The sequence below is a fragment of the Phodopus roborovskii genome, unplaced genomic scaffold (genome assembly GCF_943737965.1).
Source record: "Phodopus roborovskii unplaced genomic scaffold, PHOROB, whole genome shotgun sequence".
Lineage (NCBI taxonomy): Eukaryota > Metazoa > Chordata > Mammalia > Rodentia > Cricetidae > Phodopus > Phodopus roborovskii.
Window position 1 is genome coordinate 19,755,665 of NW_026125444.1, and position 20,989 is coordinate 19,776,653.

At 45.0% G+C, this 20,989-nt stretch overlaps 1 protein-coding gene across 2 annotated transcripts in view; it reads left to right on the plus strand.

Moving 5' to 3' along the window:
- The first annotated feature begins 404 nt into the window (after positions 1-404).
- The window catches only part of LOC127215421 (aldo-keto reductase family 1 member B7), a 51,165-nt gene continuing 30,580 nt past the window's right edge, over positions 405-20,989 (plus strand). The window contains exons 1-2 of one of the 2 annotated variants that reach the window (XM_051175880.1): positions 405-509; positions 2,457-2,624. In XM_051175880.1, the coding sequence (XP_051031837.1) occupies positions 444-509; positions 2,457-2,624 (234 nt within the window). In that variant the 5' untranslated portion in view covers positions 405-443. The remainder of the gene's footprint in view (positions 510-2,456; positions 2,625-20,989) is intronic. The other variant, XM_051175879.1, reaches the window with a different exon arrangement.

A 20,989-nucleotide genomic window follows, 5' to 3' on the forward strand; every position in this document is an offset into this window, starting at 1 on the left:
TGCTGACTTTTGTAGCCATCAACAGTTGTCTCAAAATCATGCGAGCCTCCTCTTTTTGCCTCTGAAAACATCTACATACTTTGCCCTCCTGCAATCCCTCCAGGGTCCACGATTTTCCACCCAGCGTCCAGTCCCAAAAATTTAGCAGTGATATCTTGAAGGACCTTTCGCCCCTTGTTATTTAGGTTCATAACCCTCTAAGGAGCACTCACAAAGTAATTCACCCTGCACCAGGGACACTTCCTATCAGGCTATGAGTAGTCTTCATTCACTCTTTTCAATTTACAGACCTGGCTAAACTTCCTATTCAGTGACTGTCCCTGGGTGTGGCTGCTTGCTCATGCAGTAAGAACCTGCCTCTTCATCCAGGACATAAAGCCTCCACCAGCCTCCTTATCCAGCACGTGGACCTCTGCTCTCTCAGGGAGTTTTCAACAGCAACCATGGCCACCTTCGTGGAGCTCAGTACCAAAGCCAAGATGCCCATCGTGGGCCTGGGCACCTGGCAGGTGAGTGTGCCGTCTTGGGAGACCCGCTGCCTTCCAGAAGGGTCTTGGCATTTCCTTCTCTTTCCACAGCATCAGCTGAGGGTTTGGAATCCTAGAGCCAGGACCTGAACTGCATTTGTACTTTTGCAATGCCTCAGGCCTCATAGCTCTGACAGGCTTTTCCCAGCCATGATGGTAACTTCTCTAATAAATGGCAGGTTTCAAGCGGTCCCTGGACTTTAAGAAAAAAGGCAGTTACTCTCCTAGCAAGCTTCTGAACTTACAAAACACCCAATATTTTATAACTCTTGACTGTCTTTAGGTTTTTTTGTTTGTTTGTTTTCTTGTTGAGTCATTCAAAGGCAGGAGGACACTGGGCTCCAAATGACCAATCTTTTCTTGCTGCCCATGGGGAAGGACTCCATCTGCAGTATCTGGCCTGGAGCCTATGTGAAAGGCAGAGTCTCAAACCCAAGTCCAGGCTACTGAACTGGCCCCTACCCTTTACCAAGGCTCAACCTGGTTCCGGTGCACCTTAAACTCGAAGCGCCAAGAAGACGAAGACCACAGAGGCCACACAGAACCTGGCCTCAGGTCCTGTTTGGGAGTCTCACTCTCTGGACCGAATGCCTCCAGGCCCATCCCACTTCCCAGCCAAGCATATTCCCCAGCCTCTGTTGAGACAAGCCTGACCCATAGCTCTAACTCTGCCTTTGTATTTCCCTTGGTGGTAATATCACAGTGGCCAGCTTGTTTCCAGTAGTTCTTTGTTTAATTTCTGGAGACAGGGAGTTTAGGTTACCCTAGAATTAACCCTGTAGTTTAGGTTGATCTAAAACTTGCAATTCTCCTGCCTCAGCCCCACAGGCATTACTACAGGCATGAGTCACCTCCAGGAGCTGTTTTTGGAATCCACTCTCCTGTCCTGGTGGCTTCGCCACTGTCTCTGTCTCTTACTCTTTGTACCTGTCCTTTGATCAGCTTGTGGGACAGAGGTAGCATGCCTCTTTGTTTCAGCCCTGGGTTGAAATCTTACTTGAATTTGCTCCATAATAGAAATTTCACTCTCTACCAAGCTGACAAGCATTCTTATCAAAAGTAACTCTCAGAAATTCAAAATTAGAGCTGGACAAGGAAGCTGTTTTCAAGGGAATTGTTTTTAAGATAAGGAGGTGGTATTAAGTGGAGCCTGCTATTATCTATAGCAACTTAGGCAGCTATGGAATGGGGTGGGGGTGAGGGATCCAGGTATTTCTGAACTGCTAGAGGCCATTCCTTATCCCAGGGAAGCAGACCTTTATCTCTGTGGTGCTTTTCTATGTTTGATACTTAACCAAGATGTTTCTAGGGTTGGTGAGAAAGGAAGAGTCTTTTTTGTTGTTGTTGTTTGGTTTGATTTTCTTTGGTTAATTGAGGGCTTTTTTTTGTATCTACACTTAATTTGGGGGGCAATTGTGTACCCCAGGCTGGTCTCAAACTCACAATCCCCCTGCCTCTTACTTTCCAAATGCTTGGATTACACATGGGTTGCCACACATACAGTGGCTTGGCTTTTGTTGTTTTGCTTTGTCTTTAAAGCTTATTGCTTTTCATCCATTTACACTGTTGTGTGACAGAGTCTGAATTTATCATATGACCAATGTATTTAACATGGTCTGGGGCTGGAATCCTTCTGGGTATCTTTAGAGTTGAGATTGGCTTTTAGCAAGTTGCCTGTGGGAGCCTCTGTCACCTCAGAGACAAGAGATCCTTTAAGATCCCCTGAATTGATGAGAACTGACTGTTAGCTAAGAGTGAATTTGGGGTGGGAAAACATTACTGTTCACTTTTACTTCCCCTTTGAAACATTAGTTTTCTTCCCCAGTGTCCCCCAGCAATGCTATGGTTTCCAGAAGCTGGGTTGTGTGGAGCCTGTTGAGGAAGGTCTTGGCATAAGAGCATTCAATGGCCTTTTCTGTTGCCTTTTAGTCTCCCCCAGGCAAAGTCAAGGAAGCTGTGAAGGTGGCCATTGATGCTGGATATCGACACATTGACTGCGCATATGTGTATTACAATGAGCATGAAGTAGGGGAAGCCATCCAAGAGAAGATCAGAGAGAAGGCTGTGAATCGGGAGGACCTCTTCATCGTCAGCAAGGTACGATGGCCAGCTTGGTGGACAGTACTTGAAAGCAGGTGAAAGTATCTACTCCACACCATCATTCTCCCAACCTTCTTCCTTGGTTTTGTTATATCTGTGGGTGTGAATAGCCACACTCCAAGTCAGTACTGATAAGGGTCTGCTGTTGGCCTGCCCTCCTATGCTAGCTTTCCCATGACAAGATGCTGAGGTTCCAGTGTTCTTCACTGCCATGCTTTCTGTCAGTGGGATCCTTACACCTAGTCAGAAGCTACGGGGCAACATCAAGGGTCTTGGGGCTAGAGATGGCATGGAGGTTAAGAGTACTTGCTGCCCCTTCAGAGGAACATAAATACGTTGGTCCCCAATACCTACATCAGGTGGCTTATAACTCCTGTAACTCAATAACTCAAGCTCTCTTCTGGCCTCTACACCCACCCACTCACATATATGTGTACATACACGCATGCACATAAGTAATAAATAAAATAAAACTTTTAAAAAAAGGGATGGGTTCTGTGCCACACCACTCAGTACTGTGTCCTCGGTGGCTATGTAGAGAGAGCTTTTTTTTTTTTTTTAGAATTATAAAATGCTGTTTAAAAGAGTGGGAGGGGGAGTCGGAATGTGAGGTTGTTGATTGGGTATAACTAGCTGGGATACTCTGCTACCCTCTTGGAAATGTCATCTGATATGACTCACTGTATAGTGAGGTGGGCCACCTAAACTGTGATGAACCATTCGGGCCTGGTGCTTGGGGCATATGGGACCATACCCGAGTAGCATCAGAGTGCTAAGTGATCTAAGAAGCACACAGAGTGCTGTAAGCCTGAAAAAAGAAATCACCCTCAACACGTAGGAAATAAGTGACTCATTGAGCCTAGGAAGCTCTAATATCAGATCATGTATGTTAACTAGCCAACTTACTTAAATATAAATAGCTGCCGACCTAGGGGTTAGATCAGACTATAAATCGAAGAGCAGTGAGGATGAGCACAGTGTGGCCCTTTCTCTCCAATTCCTAATGTTTCCTTGTCCCACGCACCCTGCAGTTGTGGCCTACCTACTTTGAGAGGAAACTGCTAAAGGAAGTCTTCCAGAAGACCCTCACGGACCTGAAACTAGACTATCTGGACCTCTACCTTATTCACTGGCCTCAGGGACTTCAGGTAAAGGGGAGTAGGGGAGAAGCCTGTCAGCTTTCTGTTAAGTCCATGTCCAGTGATGCCCTTTCAAAAGATGTCTTGGACTATTTATCCTTGCGTATTGACTTTCAGCATTTGACACTTTTGCCAAGCAAATCATGCCTAAGGAGTAGCAAAGCCCAAGTAGGACGGCGTTGGGAAGTATTAAATCTCTGCTAAAACAAAACAAAACAAACACCAAAAGCAAAACAACAACAAACAAAAAAACCCACTGCCCAGGCAGGGCCCAGAGCCAGTCTTTTGCTTGCTGCTGAGAGGCTGGAGAGATGTGGGTTACCCAGTATGCTCTCCTCGTTCATGCATAGCTGGGCTGATGGTAACCCTCCGGGCTCTGAGCTTCTGCAGTCAGGGACAGGATCTGGTTACAGGCTTCAGCAAACTCTGCCATTCAGATCTAGCTCTTGCCTAGTGACCCTGAAGTTAAAATTTCCTCCAGGTCTATGAGGGTCTGGGTACGCTGCACTCATTTCCATGGTGGTGGAAATTCCCGAGAGAGTCTTGGACATAGAGTAGTAGATTTGGGAACCAGCCAAGCCTTGTCTGTAACTTAGGATTTACCTACCACAGAAGGTTGGGATAGAGATGCCACTGAAGCTTGATGTCTGCAGGGGTGTCCTTCCAGAGCCTAACCAAAGGCTAAGCAGGTGTGGGCATTTGGTAATTCACTGTCCTGGAGCCTTGCTTTATAGGAACAGGTACAGCCAAAGAACATTCTGTTTTGTATTTACAGCCCGGAAAGGAGTTATTCCCCAAAGATGATCAAGGCAACATCCTCACCAGCAAAATAACATTCTTGGATGCCTGGGAGGTAAGTTCCCAGCTTCGAGTGTGCAGTAGAGACTTTGTCGTGTGGTGTGAAAAGGCCCACGTGCCTTGTGTGTAATTCTCTCTCTTTTCCTAGAGCTCTTACTCCTTCCTTACCATGTTTGGATTTGGGGGTTCATCTGGCATCATCTACTTGTTTTTGGTTTTGAGATGGTTCCACAGAATATTGCTGGCTAGCCTGGAAACTCACAGAGATCCATTGGCCTCTGCCTGTCAGGTTTTGGGATGAAATCATTTGTTTTTGAGGTGACTATTAGGATCTCAGTGGAGACAGGAAATACAGATGTTCCTCAGTTTGTGGTAAACATGTGCTGTTTTGAAAGTAAGGGCAGGGGCTTGGTACAGGGATGCTGCCTTGATTTGCATGTTAGCTGAGCATCCCAGGGAAAAGTATTATTGTTATTATTAATTGTGGGTTTCAAGACAGGGTTTCTCTGTGCAGCCCTGAGTGTCCTAGAACTCACTTGACACCTGCCTACCTGTCCCTTCCAGTGCTGGAGTTGAAAGTGTGCACCACCATTCCCAGCTAGCCTCGGGAAAAGAGTGAACGCCTTCAAGCCTGTTGACTCTTATATATTGTGAGAAGGCCAGTGGTACAGTGTTTGCTTCCCAAGCAGAAGAATCCAGAACCCACACAAAGCCAGGTGTGGAAGCACATGTGGCAAGATGGGAGGGAGAGACAGGAGAGTCCCCAGATCTCCAGCCAGCTAGCATGGTACACACAGAGATGAAAGACAAAGAGACCCTGTCTCACAGAAGGTGAAAGTTGAGGAACAACACACGAGGTTGTCCTTGGACCTTGACACCCTTGCCATGGCATGTGTTCCTGCACACGCATGCATAAGCATGCACACACTCACATGATACATCCTACTGATCTCTGTCCTTCAGGCTGTGATAAGGATGAAGAGAGCTAACAGGCAGTGCTTCATCACGGTGCATTAGTTACCACGCCTGTGAGGGAATGTTACTTTCCCTGTGTACAAGTGATGAAGCCAGTAGCCTGGAGATCAGGGACATCGTCAAGTTACACAACACGGGTGTGACACAATTAAGATTAGATTCGGTTCTGTCTGACTCAAAAGTTCAGTTACCAAAGCCTTTAGCACAGTGCTTGACAGTCAGAAAAAAATAACATGCGCCTTGATTTTTAAAACCAAACAATTCATTCTATCGGCTGTGTTCTTTTGGAGAGCCTAGACAACACTTGATGTGCATAGTGAATGTTCAAGTCTTATGTGAGCCATGGATGCTTTCCTCTAAAAAATCTTCCTGGCCACTGTATCCTCTGGCCACGTCAACAGAGGAAGAAGCAAGCAACCCACTCATAAACAAGCATTGGCACAGATTCCAAGAACTGGAGCGCTGCTTGTCCAGCAGCCCTGAGTTTGTGTTGTGTGTCTCCCTACTTCAAAATGACTTACGCTGGTCTTCCTAAGGGGGGGAGGGGGACCCAATGGAAGTCTTTTGTGGTTATTCTATCCAAAAGTGTTCAACCATCAGCACAGCACTGTTACAACTTTGACCTTTAGATGGAGGGTAGCAAGAAAAGTTGGAGAGCAAAGCATGTGACATGAAGAGAGAGAGAAGCAGAGCAGCTGTCCCTTTCTAACAGCAAGACCAGCAGCCCTGGGGTTGTAGAACGCTGTGTTCTGACCATAGTACGGCTATTGCTTTCTTGTAATCAGAGCAGTCTCATGTAAACGCAAGACACTCACAAGACGGGAGCCACTAACATTCCCTGGTGGAATTGGGGGGGTGGGGGGAAAGAGGGTTCATGGGGGTCCTGAGGTAGGCCAGCAGGGGCTCAGGAGCAGCCTAAGAGTCAGCACACAGGGCCCTTCCTCTTGCATGTGGCTATGTAAGAGATTCACAGTTGCTAGGAAGATATTTTCCTCGGTGGTGTGGCAGCCCCGAAGTTGCCCCTGCTTCTTTCTATAGGTAGCTCCTCACTCATGGTCCTGGGAGAAACCCAGTTAAATTATTTGTTTTACCAGCTTAGATTTGGGTGGTAAACCCAAAGGACTTTTGTCGCTTGGCCAGCTGATGGCAGCTTATCTGGGATGAAGGGAGTTTATGTTCTCCTGGAAAAGTTAACACAACACCTAGTGATGTATTTGAAAGGAATTATTCTCCACAAGTAAATCATTGATTTCATCTGCTAGCAACAGAAATCTGGTTTCGAGAAAGTCTAGGGCAAAATCTAGAGGTTGTGGATTTAGTTCGGTGGTGAGGTCTTACCTCCTAAGCACAAGGCCTTGGGTCCAGTTGCCAACACAGTAGGAAAGTAAAATTCAAAAACCTGACTGTATTTCTGTAGTGGATCTTGAAGATTTTCTTCAGGCTTCCTGACCTGGATGGGAAAAGGAAGAATTAAAGTCCTCTAAGATGACCATCAACAATAAAGAGCCACCTAGTCTGATTGATGGCTTAATGAACAATATAATGGTTTTACATGCGTGGAGTCAACAATAACGAGGCCTTTGGCAAAACTTCCAAGACAGCCTAAGATTTCAGTATACATTTTTGCATTGAAATGAGTGTAATAACTTGGCATGATAGCTTGTCACACATGACCATGTAAATAATTTAGTAATACTTCATGGTGAGATGTGGAGACTACCCAAGTTCTGGTTCTTACAGTGAACTAACTATGGCACTAACTATGATGATTCTGTGGTAGTCAGATACCTAAGGGTATCTCCCTCATTTGCTTATCACTATGTCCTGTGGCTGAATCCAGTAATTATTGCTACAAGGATGTAAGTAGACAAGCTGCAGGCTCCGCTTAGAGAGCAGCAGGCTTAACCATGGAGCAGTTCTTTGGAACAACAACTGATCCAATAGACCCCTCATTGAAATCCAGAAAAGTGTAGGAGAAACTGATGTGAAGAAGGCAAGGCAAATCATATATGCAAACCAACGTTAACTTCTACACAAACACATTTAAATGGTCTCATTCCACTGTGGGGAGTTCTGGTCTCATCAGTGCTAAACAGTCCTGCCTAGCAAAGCCCTTCCTTGATCACCCTGTTGGCTCTCAACATTGTAGGCTAAATTCACCAGGGAGTTTTGAACTTCCTAAATCCTGTGCTGCATCCCAGAGGAAGACAGTAAGAAGCCAGGAGTGGTCTGGAATGTTCCCCAACTTACTTACTTTTCTCTTTCCTTCCTTTTTTCCTTCCTTCCACTCCTCTTACATTAGAACTAAACCCGAGCCATCTTAGGCTGTAGTCCTCCTACAGCCATCTAAACAATGCTCTTCACTGGAACAGGTCATGGAGGAACTGGTGGATGAAGGATTAGTGAAAGCTCTGGGCGTCTCCAACTTCAACCACTTCCAGATTGAAAGGCTCCTGAACAAGCCTGGATTGAAACATAAGCCAGTGACCAACCAGGTAAGTTTTGCAAAGGGGTCCTGCTCTATGGCTGCTTCAACACCAGGAGGTAAGTTCCATACGCTCTACTGAGTCTCATCTCTGAGGTCTGTCTGTGTTCAGGATGAGTACCAAGGTGGGAGGTAGACCTCGGGTCTGGTCTACAGCGCATCTCTCAGTGGGTTGTGTTCGGCCTGTGTGTTGGTCTTTTTCTAGAGTTGCCTCAGGAAGGTCGACTTCCCTAACGATGGATGTGACAGAGGTGTTTTCTCTTCCAGGTCGAGTGTCACCCATACCTCACTCAGGAAAAACTGATCCAGTACTGTCACTCCAAGGGAATCACTGTCACAGCCTACTGCCCCCTGGGCTCCCCAGCTAGGCCTTGGTGAGGCTTCAGAGTGGTGACTTTCTTTTATCATTCTTAAACTTAGTGTTTAAACAGGTATGAATTTCTTATGCACTGGAAAAAAATGTGTCTATAGCAATATATCTGACACGCCCAAAAAGGATTATGGGATAGGCACAATGCTTTAACAAAAGACAGGGTGTCTTACCTCTTAAGAGTGCTCCATGCTAGATCATGCTTACAAATTTCTGGGTTCCAGAGCCCATGGGTGGACCACAGGGAAGGCCTGTTCTGCAGCTGGAGAAGGCTGTGGTGCTTGGCCTTGATGCTGTCATGGAAGTGGGGTTCACTCTCATGTAACAGCCCTGGCGATTTGTTCACTCCAGCTATCTTTATGCCTTCAGGGCCAAACCAGAAGACCCTTCACTCCTAGAGGACCCCAAGATCAAAGAGATAGCTGCAGAGCACAAGAAAACCTCAGCCCAGGTAAAATATGGCTCCTCTTCCTGTTTAATCTTGCAATCCTGTCTGTTTGTTTGTGTTTTAAGACAGGGTTTCTCTGTGTGGCCCTGGCTGACCTAGAACTCACTTTGTAGTCCCGGCTGGCCTTGAACTCAGATCTTCCAGCCTCTGCCTCCTGCCTTAATTAAAGGCATATGTTTTGTTTTGTTTTCAATAGTCTTGTTTTATTCTTTATGTTGCCTTCTTTTAATCCCTTGAGGAGGATGGCATGGCTGTATCAAATGAGGGGTTCATCAGCCTCCTGCCAAGTCCCCAGTCCTAAGTAGAGAAATCATGGTGTTGCTTTCAGGATTAAGGGAGATAAAGAAGCCACAGGGAGGAGCTGTAAAGATGGCCTTTGTGTTAGTTACTTTTCTCTGGCTGCGATAAGATGCCATGACCAAGGCAAGTCAGAGAAGAAAAGGGTTTCCATGGGACTGCCGGTTCTGGAAGGGTAGGCATGGAGCATGGCAGCAGTTGGGCAGGCCCTGGGCTGGAGCTCACATCTCAACCCACAAAAAGATGAGAGCACACTGGGGCTGACATAAGTCTTGAATCCTGAAGCCTTCAGTGACATAGGTTCTCCAACAAGGGCACGCCCAATCCTTCCCAAACCGTCCCACTAACTGGGGACCCAGCGTTCTATCACATGCACCCGAGGGGCCGTTCTCAATTAAACCATCATTCTCCTTCACTTTTGTGCACAGGTTCTGATTCGGTTCCACATCCAGAGGAATGTGGTGGTCATCCCCAAGTCTGTGACACCTGCACGCATACTTGAGAACTTTCAGGTGAGGTCCTGGCCTGATGGTCTGCCATGTATGTGTGGGAGGGCTCTCGGTGGCTTCTCATCCCATCCTGCAGCGTTAGGGATGCCCCTAAATTCTCATCATCTTGTGAACTCTTGTGCCTGGGAGACGGCCTCAACAGAGCTGAGATGAATCACCACTGAGCCACATTGGCTCAGGGCAGGGCCAGAGAGGCCCAGTCAGCTCTGAGCACAGGTGTGCCTTGCGCACAGTGACGAGGCTTGATTTCCCATTAGCACTTGGATCAAGGGCTATAGACTATTCTACCCAAGCGCAGACTTCTCCTGGCCTTCACAGCAACCTTTTAGCTGGAGAACAGGTATGGATTGGACTTGAAGAAATGTCCTTCTGCAAAGAAGCATGTGTTCTTGAAAGGAAAGGATGCCTGTGGTCTCAGCCATCTCCTTGCTAAGGAGTGTTGGGACTCAAAACCTTCCAGGTCTTTGACTTCCAGCTGAGTGACCAGGAGATGGCCACTATCCTCAGCTTCAACAGAAACTGGAGGGCCTGCCTGCTGCCTGAGTAAGTGGAGTGAGGTTATTATGTGAGCTTTCTAAAGTTGTAGAGGGTTAACTGGAAGGGTTGGAAGACATCCAGGATAACTTTTTATATTCAAGTACTATTTTATGGAAATTGTGGAAATGTAAAGGTTGAGTCACTGGAAGTCATGCATGCTAATTACTGCTGATTCTGTGAGTTTTCCACATAGAGCTAGAGTTTTAACAAAGAGCACGTTGTTCTGTAGTTGTCCCCCCCCCTTTGGGGGGTCTGCCACCCAATCCCAAATAAATACATGGAGGCTTATTCTTATTTATGGATGTCCAGCCTTGGCTTGTTTCTAGCCAGCTTTTCTAACTTAAATTATCCCATTTCTTTTTGCCTCTGACTTTCTTTTTTTTTTTTTTTTTTTTAACATTTCTTTATTCTATATATCTTTCTTTCCATCTAACTACATGGCTGGCTGTGTAACTGTGTGGCTGGGGTGACTGTGTGGCTGTGTGGCTGGCTGGCTGTGTGGCTGGGGTGACTGTGTGGCTGTGTGGCTGGCTGGCTGTGTGGCTGGGGTGGCTGTGTGGCTGGGGTCACTGTGTGGCTGTGTGGCTGGCTGGGTGGCTGTGTGGCTGGGGTGGCTGTGTGGCTGGGTGGCTGTGTGGCTGGGGTGGCTGTGTGGCTGGGGTGACTGTGTGGCTGTGTGGCTGGGGTGGCTGGACCCTGGTGTCCTCCCTCCTCGCCTCCTTTTCTTGCTCCTCTCTCTCTTCCCTAGATTTCTCCTCCTATTTATTCTCTCTGCCTGCCAGCCCTGTCTATTTCTCTCTCTCCTGCCTCACCATTGGCCATTCAGCTCTTTATTAGACCAATCAGGTGTTTTAGGCAGACAAAAGTAACACAGTTTTACAAAGTTAAACACATGCAAAATAAGAGAATATGACCCGGGGCCAGCCTGGTCTACAGAGTGAGTTCCAGGACAGCCAGGACTGCTTGACAGAGAAACCCTGTCTTGAAACACCCCCCCCCCTCAAAAAAAAATTAGAATGCAACATATCTTTGCATCATTAAACAAAGATTCCACAGCATGAAAGAATGCGACCCATCTTAAGCTAGTATTCCACAAGCCTTTGCGGGAGGCAGAAGCATTTCCCCATTCACTCGGTCTCTTAATGGCTTATCTGCAACGCGATGCATGCCAGCAAGTTCCAGGTGTTTGGCATATCGCACTATACAGGCCTCATGTTTCCCAGTCTTGTATTCTAGCAACATCTGAGGTTACTCTAAGTGTATATGTCAGACAGTAACCGATGCTACAGGGAAAAGGTGTGGGAAGTGGTGCATCCTGGTGGGCTAGCTTTACATGTGATGATCCAGGGCGGCTTTGCTGATGCATCAAGTCACAGTTAGAAGAAGCGAAGGAAGCACCACGTGCTATTAGGAGAACACCTTTCTTAGCAATCACAGCCCTGAGGTAGGGAATTTAGGGCACTCGAATAAGGAGGCCAGTGAAGCTGCAGTAGATGCGTAAGGGCTACTTCGGGAAGAGGTGAACTAACTCAAAGACAACCTTGAAGCTAAGGGCATGCAGGTGGTACAGACCACGGGACTTTGACTTTAGAGTGAAAAGCACTTGGAAGCCAGAGGGGCTGCGAGCAGAACCTGGTGTGATGGGACATGTCTGAAAAGTTCCACGCCGACTTCTGCATCGAGAGACCACAGGCAGCCTACTATAATAACCCAGGGAAGAGAGGTCAATAATCAGACCTGGCTTCCGATAGAAGAAAATAGACGATTGACTTTGCCAAAAAAAAAAAAAAATATGGTTTTGCTTGCTTGGTTTTGGTTTTGCATGAGCAATTCAAGGACAGAATTGTCATTTAGAAGTGAAGGTTTTAGCTTGAGACATGTTTGTGATGGTGCCTACTGGTCATCAAATAGGCAATGTGAGATAGTTAAGTGAGTAGAGGTAATAGATTGGTCAATTCAGGGGTAAACCCAGCTGCCTTGTAATTGAAACTTCAGTCATTCAATAGCTGTGAAGTCTCGAATGGATTTGTAACTTTGCCAATTCTGATTCCGTATCTGCAGAGTAGGAATGATAATACCAAATATAGCAAATATCCATGGAATACAAGTTTAGGATTTATCAGAGATCCTAGCTCATGGCTTATCTTACCTTGTTTAATACAACAACCATTATAACAACCAATCTGTGGATCCCATCAATGTTTCCTACTTTTCTGTAATATGCAATGAACTCTAACAGTATTTGTGAGGCCCATATAAGAGTGTCTGGACTGGGGAAGGGGCTCAGTTGAGAGCATGTTTATCTGTATGCATGAATGCTTGACTTGGATCCCCAGTAGCACACAAAACCAGGGTTCTTCATACATATATATATATATTTATATATTTATTTTTAGGAGATCAAGGAGGGGTGTATGGGAGATTTTGGAGGGAGGAAAGGAGGGGGAGAATGATCATATTATAATTTCAACACATAAAAGAAATAATTAAGAAAATAAATAAAACTTGGCCCAGTGGCCCATGCCTCTAATCACAGTCCTATGCAGGGGTCATAAGTTCAAACTTGTTCACTACATAGAGTTCAGCCATCCTAGGGTACATGGGACCCTGTTTAAAAAATACTAATAGAAGGCACTAACATTTTCTCCATGCTTGTCAGCTGCAGTATAGTAAACATGGAAGAATATCCCTACGATGCGGAATATTGAAGCTTCCCTCTTCCTGAGTGGCCATTTGAGCCAAGCCTCCCTGACACCATGCTCCAGGCAACGCTGTACTTAACTCCTCATGCTAGCCCAGGGCAGTCTGTGTTCAAGGAAATGTGACTCTGAGAAGCGAATGGGCAACTGATTTGATTTGATGGAATGTTTGTCAAAAATCAGGAACTCTGGTAACAATGAAGGACATAAGAATAGAACAATAAAAACCACATTAACAAACATATCCAACATATTCTGTTGTGAATTTTGAATGAGTGACTTGTTGGGTCCAACTCTTACCCTTCACATTTTACATAGTATGAAATGGAGATGTGGCCAAGCCAAGAACTGGATTGCTTGAAGTCCCTGAGTAGGAAGTGGCTAAAAGTAAGATTCAAAGGAAGGTGCTCTCAGGGAGAGCGCTAGGCAATCTGATGCTCCCATCCTCCCAAGCCTTCTTTCCTCTTCTGTTTCCCTGTGGCTTTCTTGGCACTTTCTTCCCCAACCTTGTGCTCATTGACTCCCCTACTTTTTCTGGCTGCTGGCTTTAGAGTTTCTTCTTCAGAAGTACTGACATCTTTCTGACTTCTGATGATGCTCTTATGAAGAAACATGCCATCATCGTCATCATCATTGTTATGTTGTTTTGAGGCAGAGTCTCACTATGTAGCCTTGACTGTCCAAGAACTACATAGACCAGACTGACCTCAATCGTATAGAGATCTACCTGTCTCTGCCTCCCCAGTGCTGGGAAGGCATGCATCACTACCATCCAGCTCCATCTGAACACATTTACATTTCATTTTTTTCCTTCAGTAGCTTGTCTGCTTTTGTATTAATTGGTTCTTCTGGCTCTCTGGACTCGTAGTGTTCTATGTACAGTGTAGATTGGTAAAGGTTGACAACTTTCCAGCAACATTTGTCCCAAGGAAGATAGTTAGAATCTATGGCCTTCACTAAATGATCCCTTCCCTTGAGTGTAGGGAGACCCTGTGAATACGATGAGATTACAACATATTTGATGAAACAAGGATTGAGGTGGATGTAACTGTCTTAAAGCTGCTGAGTTTTAGATAGGAAATCCTTAGGGAAGGTATGACTTATCTGTGTCACTTTTGTTCTCAAGACAATCACTTGTGCGGAATGTGACAGAGAATAAGAGAAATGATAGGGTAAGCCATAATTCCTTTTCATTTCAGTAATCCAGACTCACCAATAACAGGGCTTGTTAGTAGACTGGGTGCATATCCAAAATCAAGATAAAAGCTCACTGAGTCTGTGCAGTATATCCACTGCTCTGCTGAGAACAATACTCATTTCAGGTGTGTGCTCCTAAATAAGGGTTTCACAGTATGTGACCCTGAGCTTGAGTTAAAGGCTTTATATTGATACTTTAAACAGGTGTTGCAAAACAGTAGAGGCATACTCATAATGAACCATCTTAATGCCTCTTGACTTAAAATGATACGGAATAGCAAACAAAAACAGAACCCACGAACAAGGAAAGAGGCCACAGCAAAAGGGAGAAGGGGGCATGCTTTTTATGACCAGCAGCTCATTTTCCCTGTGCTTTGAGGGCTGATTGCGTTTGCATTTTCCAGCTGTGGGCAAATCGCATCTCAGTTCTGAGACAGATTTCCTATTGTAAAAAAAAAAAAAGTCTACAGCTGTGAAAAGTTACAAAAATGAAAGTATACCCTATAGAACTGGATGGAAATGAGAAAGAACGCTTGGTTTTCAATACACTGATCTAGCAATACAGACACAAATACTTGTCCAACTATAGACCACACACGTACCATTTTCCACTAAGAAACTAGAGTGTTGAGAAAAGCCAAGGCTACGAGGCTTCGAGTTTAAGATCAGCAAATGATAGCCCTGGTGCTAGGACACAGAAGCCAGCTCAAATAGAGCATATACACAGATACTGACATTAGTCAGCAACAATCTAGTGAATGGAATGAAATCCAGGAGAATACATGGGCACACATAAACAATAAAGAAACAAGAAAGCCTCTTCAAATATGTTGTCACCCAATCCATCCACAAGAGATGATTGAGAGGAAAAGCCATGTTGTAACAACCATATTACCCTTAATCCATTCAAGAAACATCAGGAAATGTTTAAGTTAGTAAGTAAATATTGGCCTTTTCACATATTAGTTACTTATTAAATTTTTTTCCTGTTTACACAGAACCCTGGCTGTCTATTTGTAGACTAGGCTGGCCTTCAACTCATAGATCTGCCTGCCTCAGCCTCCAAGTGCTGGGATTAAGGCGTGCGACATCACTGCCCAGCAATTCTTGCCTACTTAACCACTAATGGAAGAAGCAGCCTTAGGGGGGACAAGTCTGACTTTGGAGTGGGTGTGGCTCTTAAGCTGCCACTTCCAAAAGCCATCTTCATCACTGAGAACTTGGCTGAGATCGCATGCCACCCTTGTTATATCCGTGATGTCATTCTGACCCGGTTTTCGTGGCTTTACTTTCCTGTCTGTAAGAGCTGCATCTCACAGGGGAGCTCATGAGGATCTAATTTTCCCCACAAGACTAGCCCTTCCTCTAAGGATCACCTTTCTGGGGGTGGACTGCAAAAGGACATTACTGATGACCAGCTGGCATTCACTCCCAGCACTGAGGAGCTGAAGGCAGGAAGTTGCAGCAAGAACTAGGATGGTTCTGGCAACCTAGTGACTCTCTCGATCTTTCCGTCTCTGTCTCTCTCTTCCTTCTAGTACACACACATACATGCACATGTACAAAGGTGCCACACACACATCACTCACGTGGTCTGCAGAACACAAGGCCTGTCATGTGTCCACTCACAAGTACGGAGACAGGGGAGGGTCCTGTAAGTTGAAAGTCATGGCTCCTCTGAATATTAATATTTCTACAGCTTCCAAAGTAAGCTCCCCCCTCTGCCTGCTTCAGAGGTGCTACAGCTCCAGAGAGACTCCTTCTCTAATGACAAATTGCAGCAGTTCCTAAAGGCCCTGGGTCTCTCCAGTGACAGGGAAAAGTGACCTCTGGAAGAGGAACCTTCCCCCATCTTCTCCCCCGGTTCCATCATGAAGGCACAGCATCTCTCTCAGCTTGGCTTCATCTCTCTATGAACGGACAGCACTGGGAATCCAGCCTCTCTGTGGTAGCTCTCAGGCTCTGGAGTCTTGTGACTTCACGCCTTTCTCCCAGGAAGCTGGAAGCCAAGTTCTGGGACAAGCATGCAAACACTGGCTTCATAATTATCATCATCCCTTAAGAATTCACCGGACAGGGAGTGAACATTCGCAGCTGCATGCTCTCCCAGCTCTGAGGAGGCGATGGGTTTGCTTTGGCCCAGTGGAGGCCTGCCCTGCTTCAGCATGGGTGAGCCTGGGCTGGCAGCCGAGGATGTATCTAACTACAAGGGGGAGTGCGATTGTGGACTTTAGGCTGTAGAAGAGAGGATGGGGCTGGTTCAGGAGCTGCAGCCTGGGTCAGCCAGCCTGGAGTTAGGGGTTAAGATGTAACCAAGTTCTTCCAGGTCTTCAGCATCAATCTAGCTAAGAGAGGCTTAGGAAATCCTGTGTTTATAACAGCCTCTCTCATGTGCTTTTGTTAACCCCAATGCCAAGAATAAGACCTCTACCACAATGTGAGCCAAATTTGAAGCAAGCTTGATTTTTATTGGGGTGCACTCAAGAGCTGGCCAGCTACTGCCTCTTAAATCAGGTTAAAGAGAGTAGCCCCGAATTCATTTCTTGAACCCCTTTTAAAGAGTAAAATCGTGAATTTTACAGAAGGGAAGCAATGGGGCAATAAGGAAACTAAAAATATATATACCATGTGGTTACCCACCATGTGATTAGGGAGGGGTCATTGAGTGTCATCGAGGCACAGGGTATTCTCTAGTCTAACACTCTCCCAACTGAGCTATTTTGGCTGGCACAGGCTATTCTCAAAAAAAAAAAAAAAACCAAAACAAAAACAAAAACAAAAAAAACAAAAAAACAAACAAAAAAAAAAAAAAAAAAAAACAAAACAAAAAAAAAAAAAAAAAAAAAAAAAAAAAAAACCAAAAAAACAAAGCCATGGGTTGGGGAAGGCCAGGTTTCCGGAAATAGCAACTCAACTCTCACAGTAAACAAAAGCTTATTTTGAAAAACACAGCATCATGGCTCCTGCCTTCACAATGGAGTCAGGGAGGTTCCTTACTGTCTTCCATACATCTCAATTCTGTACACAGAAGCCAGCAAATGGAACCCAGCTGGCTACATTCGTTACTTTTCTGTTGCTTCCATAAGACGTCATGGCCAAAGCAGCTTAAAGAACATTTCTTTTGGGCTCACAGTTCCGTATTGGTAATACTGAGGCTGCAGTGAGGCTGGTGGCTAGAGAGACAGAAAGACAGAGGGACAGACAGACAGAGACAGGAACATAGAAAGAGGAAAGAGAGAGTAAGCCACGTGTAGGCTAGGATTTTTTATCCTAAAGCCTGCTCTCAATGTTATATCTCCTTCAGCAAGGCAGTACCATTTAAACCTCCTCAAACAGCACCACTAATTCGAGTCTGAGTATTCAGATAATTGGGACTATGGAGGGCATCCCATTCCAATCACCACACTGGCATATGCCTATGTCATCCCCAGTAAGTACAGCTAATGGAAAAAGCTGAAGCCCATTAATATCAATTGTATTGATTTAATTTGTTAGTGGGCTGTTTTAGTAATATAACGTTAAGCTGACAGAGTAAAGTACTGAAATCAATTAAAGCAATTAAAGATGTTGACGTCTGTGGGCCAGTACTGTACTGGCTGGTTTTGTGTGTCAACTTGACACAAGCTAGAGTCATCAGAGGAAGGAGCCTCAGCTGAGAAAATGCCTCTGTGAGATCCAACAGTAGGCTTTTTCTCAATTAGTGATCCATGGAGGAGGGCACAGCCCATAGTAGGTGACACTGTCCCTGGGTAGGTGGTCCTGGGTTCTATGAGAAAGCAGGTTGTGAAAGCCATGGGAAGCAAGCCAGTAAACAGCACCCCTTCATGGCCTCGCCATCTGCTCCTGCCTCCAGGTTCCTGCCGGGCTCCAGGGCTTGAGTTCCTGTCCTCACTTCCTTCGGTAATGGAGAGTGATATGGAAGTGTAAGCCTGTTACGATCAGTTTTTCCCACCAGCCTGGTCCCACTGCCTCACCAGCCCCAAATAACACACAGAGATGCTTATTAGATATAAAGCTGTTGGCCAGTTACTAGCATTTCTTATTGGCTAGCTCTGTCTTAAATATTAACCCATTTCTATTAATCTAAGTGTTTCCACGTGGTCTTATCTTACCAGAGAGAGGGTCAAGACCTTTTCTCTCAAATCTCTACATCTTGAATCTCTTCCCTACTACATCTCCCAGAATCCTTCTTCTCTCCTAGTCCCGCCTATCTTGCCTTCCTATTGGCCAACAGTGCTTTATTCACTAACCGATAAGAGAAACATATTTACAAAATGACATCTCCCATCATAAACCAAATAAACCCTTTCCTCTCCAACTTGTTTTTTGGTCATAGTGTTTTTGTCTTAGCAATAGCAACCCTAACTAAGACAGTTTCTTTAAGTTAATTCTGGTGGCTTTAAAGAGCCATGAAAAGCTGAGTCTTACAGAATCTTAACACATTGATAGGATTGTTCTGATACCAAGATCTAGTTTGTAGTACTTCAAATTTAAAATTATATTTCAAAATTTTCATTTTTGATACTCTAATCAGGAATATCCTCGGATATAATCCATTACAATCTATTTAGAGAAAAGCTTATCACTACGATAAAATTCTAAATGATGTTGATCCATTATGCTGGCTCTATATGTGTATCTGCTAGTTTTACATGGTGCTACTGGCAGGTAGGAAGCTTTTGAAAATTGAGCTAGAAGTGTTGGCACAGGATTGAGGCAGAATTGCCCCAATTTTGAGGCTACCTAAACTATATAGTGGACATGAGGTAGTCAGGATTAATTAAGACTTTGTCTCAAAAAACAAACCAAAAAGGCTAGCGAGAAGCATAGTTGGTAAGGTGTTTGCTGCCAAGTCTGAGGACCCGAGTTCAATTCCTGAGACCCACCTGGGAGAGGAGAGAATAATCCCCACAGGTTGTTCTATGACTACACACCAGCTGTGGCAGGCACACACCCATACATGTGAGTATGCATGCACACAAATAAATAAACAAACAAAAGAAGGTATTCTTTAAAAGCAAAACAAATAGAATTGTGCGGACTTAAATGTCAGAAGATTAATAGTAACCGTGGAGCACACAGACATATGCCTGCTAGCCAGTGAGTGGCTTTTCTGTCTATAGTGCTGAAGGAAGACCTAGCAAACTCACTTGCATGATTCCCTTTTGTCAGTGTGTGGTACCTGCCATAGAAGTCACTCCTGATCTTACTTCTGAACTTGGCAGAATCAAATGGCTATGTATTTTGGCTCCATAGTCAGAAAATATTGATGAAATGTCTGACTCTATGAATCATAAGTCTGTGGGGTAGGACTCTGTTAGCTGAAATGTAAAGGTACAGAAAACCACAGTATAATGTGATTGTGAGCTTTTCAGTGAACAGTGTGAAAGCACCATCTTAGGGGAACTCTGTAGAAATGTCTTCCCACACCTCTTCCTGTGATTTAGGGAAAACTTCAGTCTCCAGCATTTCTAGCTCATCTTCCAGAGGAGTGAATAGATCCAGAGAATGAAACCTTCTAGTTATTTCCCATTGGAAAAGGGTGGATGTCTTCCTCATCCAACTCTGTCAATATGCCCAGATGTTGGAGCCCAGCTTGCTCTATCTGCAGTAGAGAGTGGCTTCAAAGGAGGCAGGGAAGACGGCTCCAGCACTTCAGGGAGGAGAGGCCATGGGTCATTCGTGTGCAGGGGTTGCTGAAGTCTGGTAAAGAGGTTTTGGGGAGCACAGAAGATGAAAACTTGCCTCTGCAAGGCCACAAGGAGCCAAACAGAAAAGAAGGAAGAGTTGCACAACCTTGATTCACTTGTGAGGGTTTTTAGAGTCGATTCGAATGCACAGGAGTTTGTAACTTTCTGCACAACACCTCTGCCCAGGATAGAGGCAAGGATGAAGGCAAGACTTCAACCACAGGGGAATAGCCATTCAGCTGAGAGCAAAGGGGGATGGATGGAGGCTTGGTATCACAAAGGTGGTTCTTAAACAAAAAAAAAAAAAAAAAAAAAAATCCAGAGTCATTGGGCAAGAGCTGTATGGGAAGACCACCCTTATGAATATGTGTGAATGTGAATGGTTACAATGAAGAGAGAACACCTACCACTATCCCTCCCCCCCCCCCCCACCAAGTTGCTTGCATGTGTCTGCTTCACTGACTTACCTTATAAAGGGTTCCGCATCTTCTTGATCTCAGCTCGATGGTCTCATGGCTGTTGTTTCTTTTGTTCTTGGCTTCCCACCATCCTCTGTCAACCATGATACAGCTTCCCAGACTCAAGATGGTCACCTAACTCTACTGATCTGCCTACCACCTCTTACCAGGTCCTGAGACTGTGAGCACATGTATTTCCCCTTTTCTTATTCTTATTTTTTAACCTCTTTTGAGACAAACCCTGGTTGTGATTATCTAGCATTGAAAAGTATTCAGGAGACTGAGTGGGGTAGGAGGATTTTAAGGTTTAGGCATGGGCTTTACACAATGAGCTCCGGAATAGAAAGACCTTTAATTTAAAAAGAAGATTAACAAATAAGAGGAAAATGAAGAGCTGTGGTGAAGAGGGAACACTTACCAATGGTTGTCTGTATTGTCCTCTTGTCCAATTCCACTGTAAAAGCACGATGGACTAGCTAATGAAAACTCATGTTAACATGAAAGTTAACTTATAAAACACACCACTTGAATGTTGTAGACAGAGTTTCAGTTCTTCCAAAGCAGATGTTTTAGTTGCTTATTCTAACTTTCCATAAGGCTCATTATTAATATGGGGATGATATGAATGAATAAGACAAAGGTAAAAGATGGAAGTGTCTTCCATGGAGTTGCCTTTCAAGCCTCTCAGTTTGGCCAACCTGTTCTGTCCTAGATGACTCTCATGTTAGTGTGCTGTCCTGAGGTCCATGGCTCTTCTCAT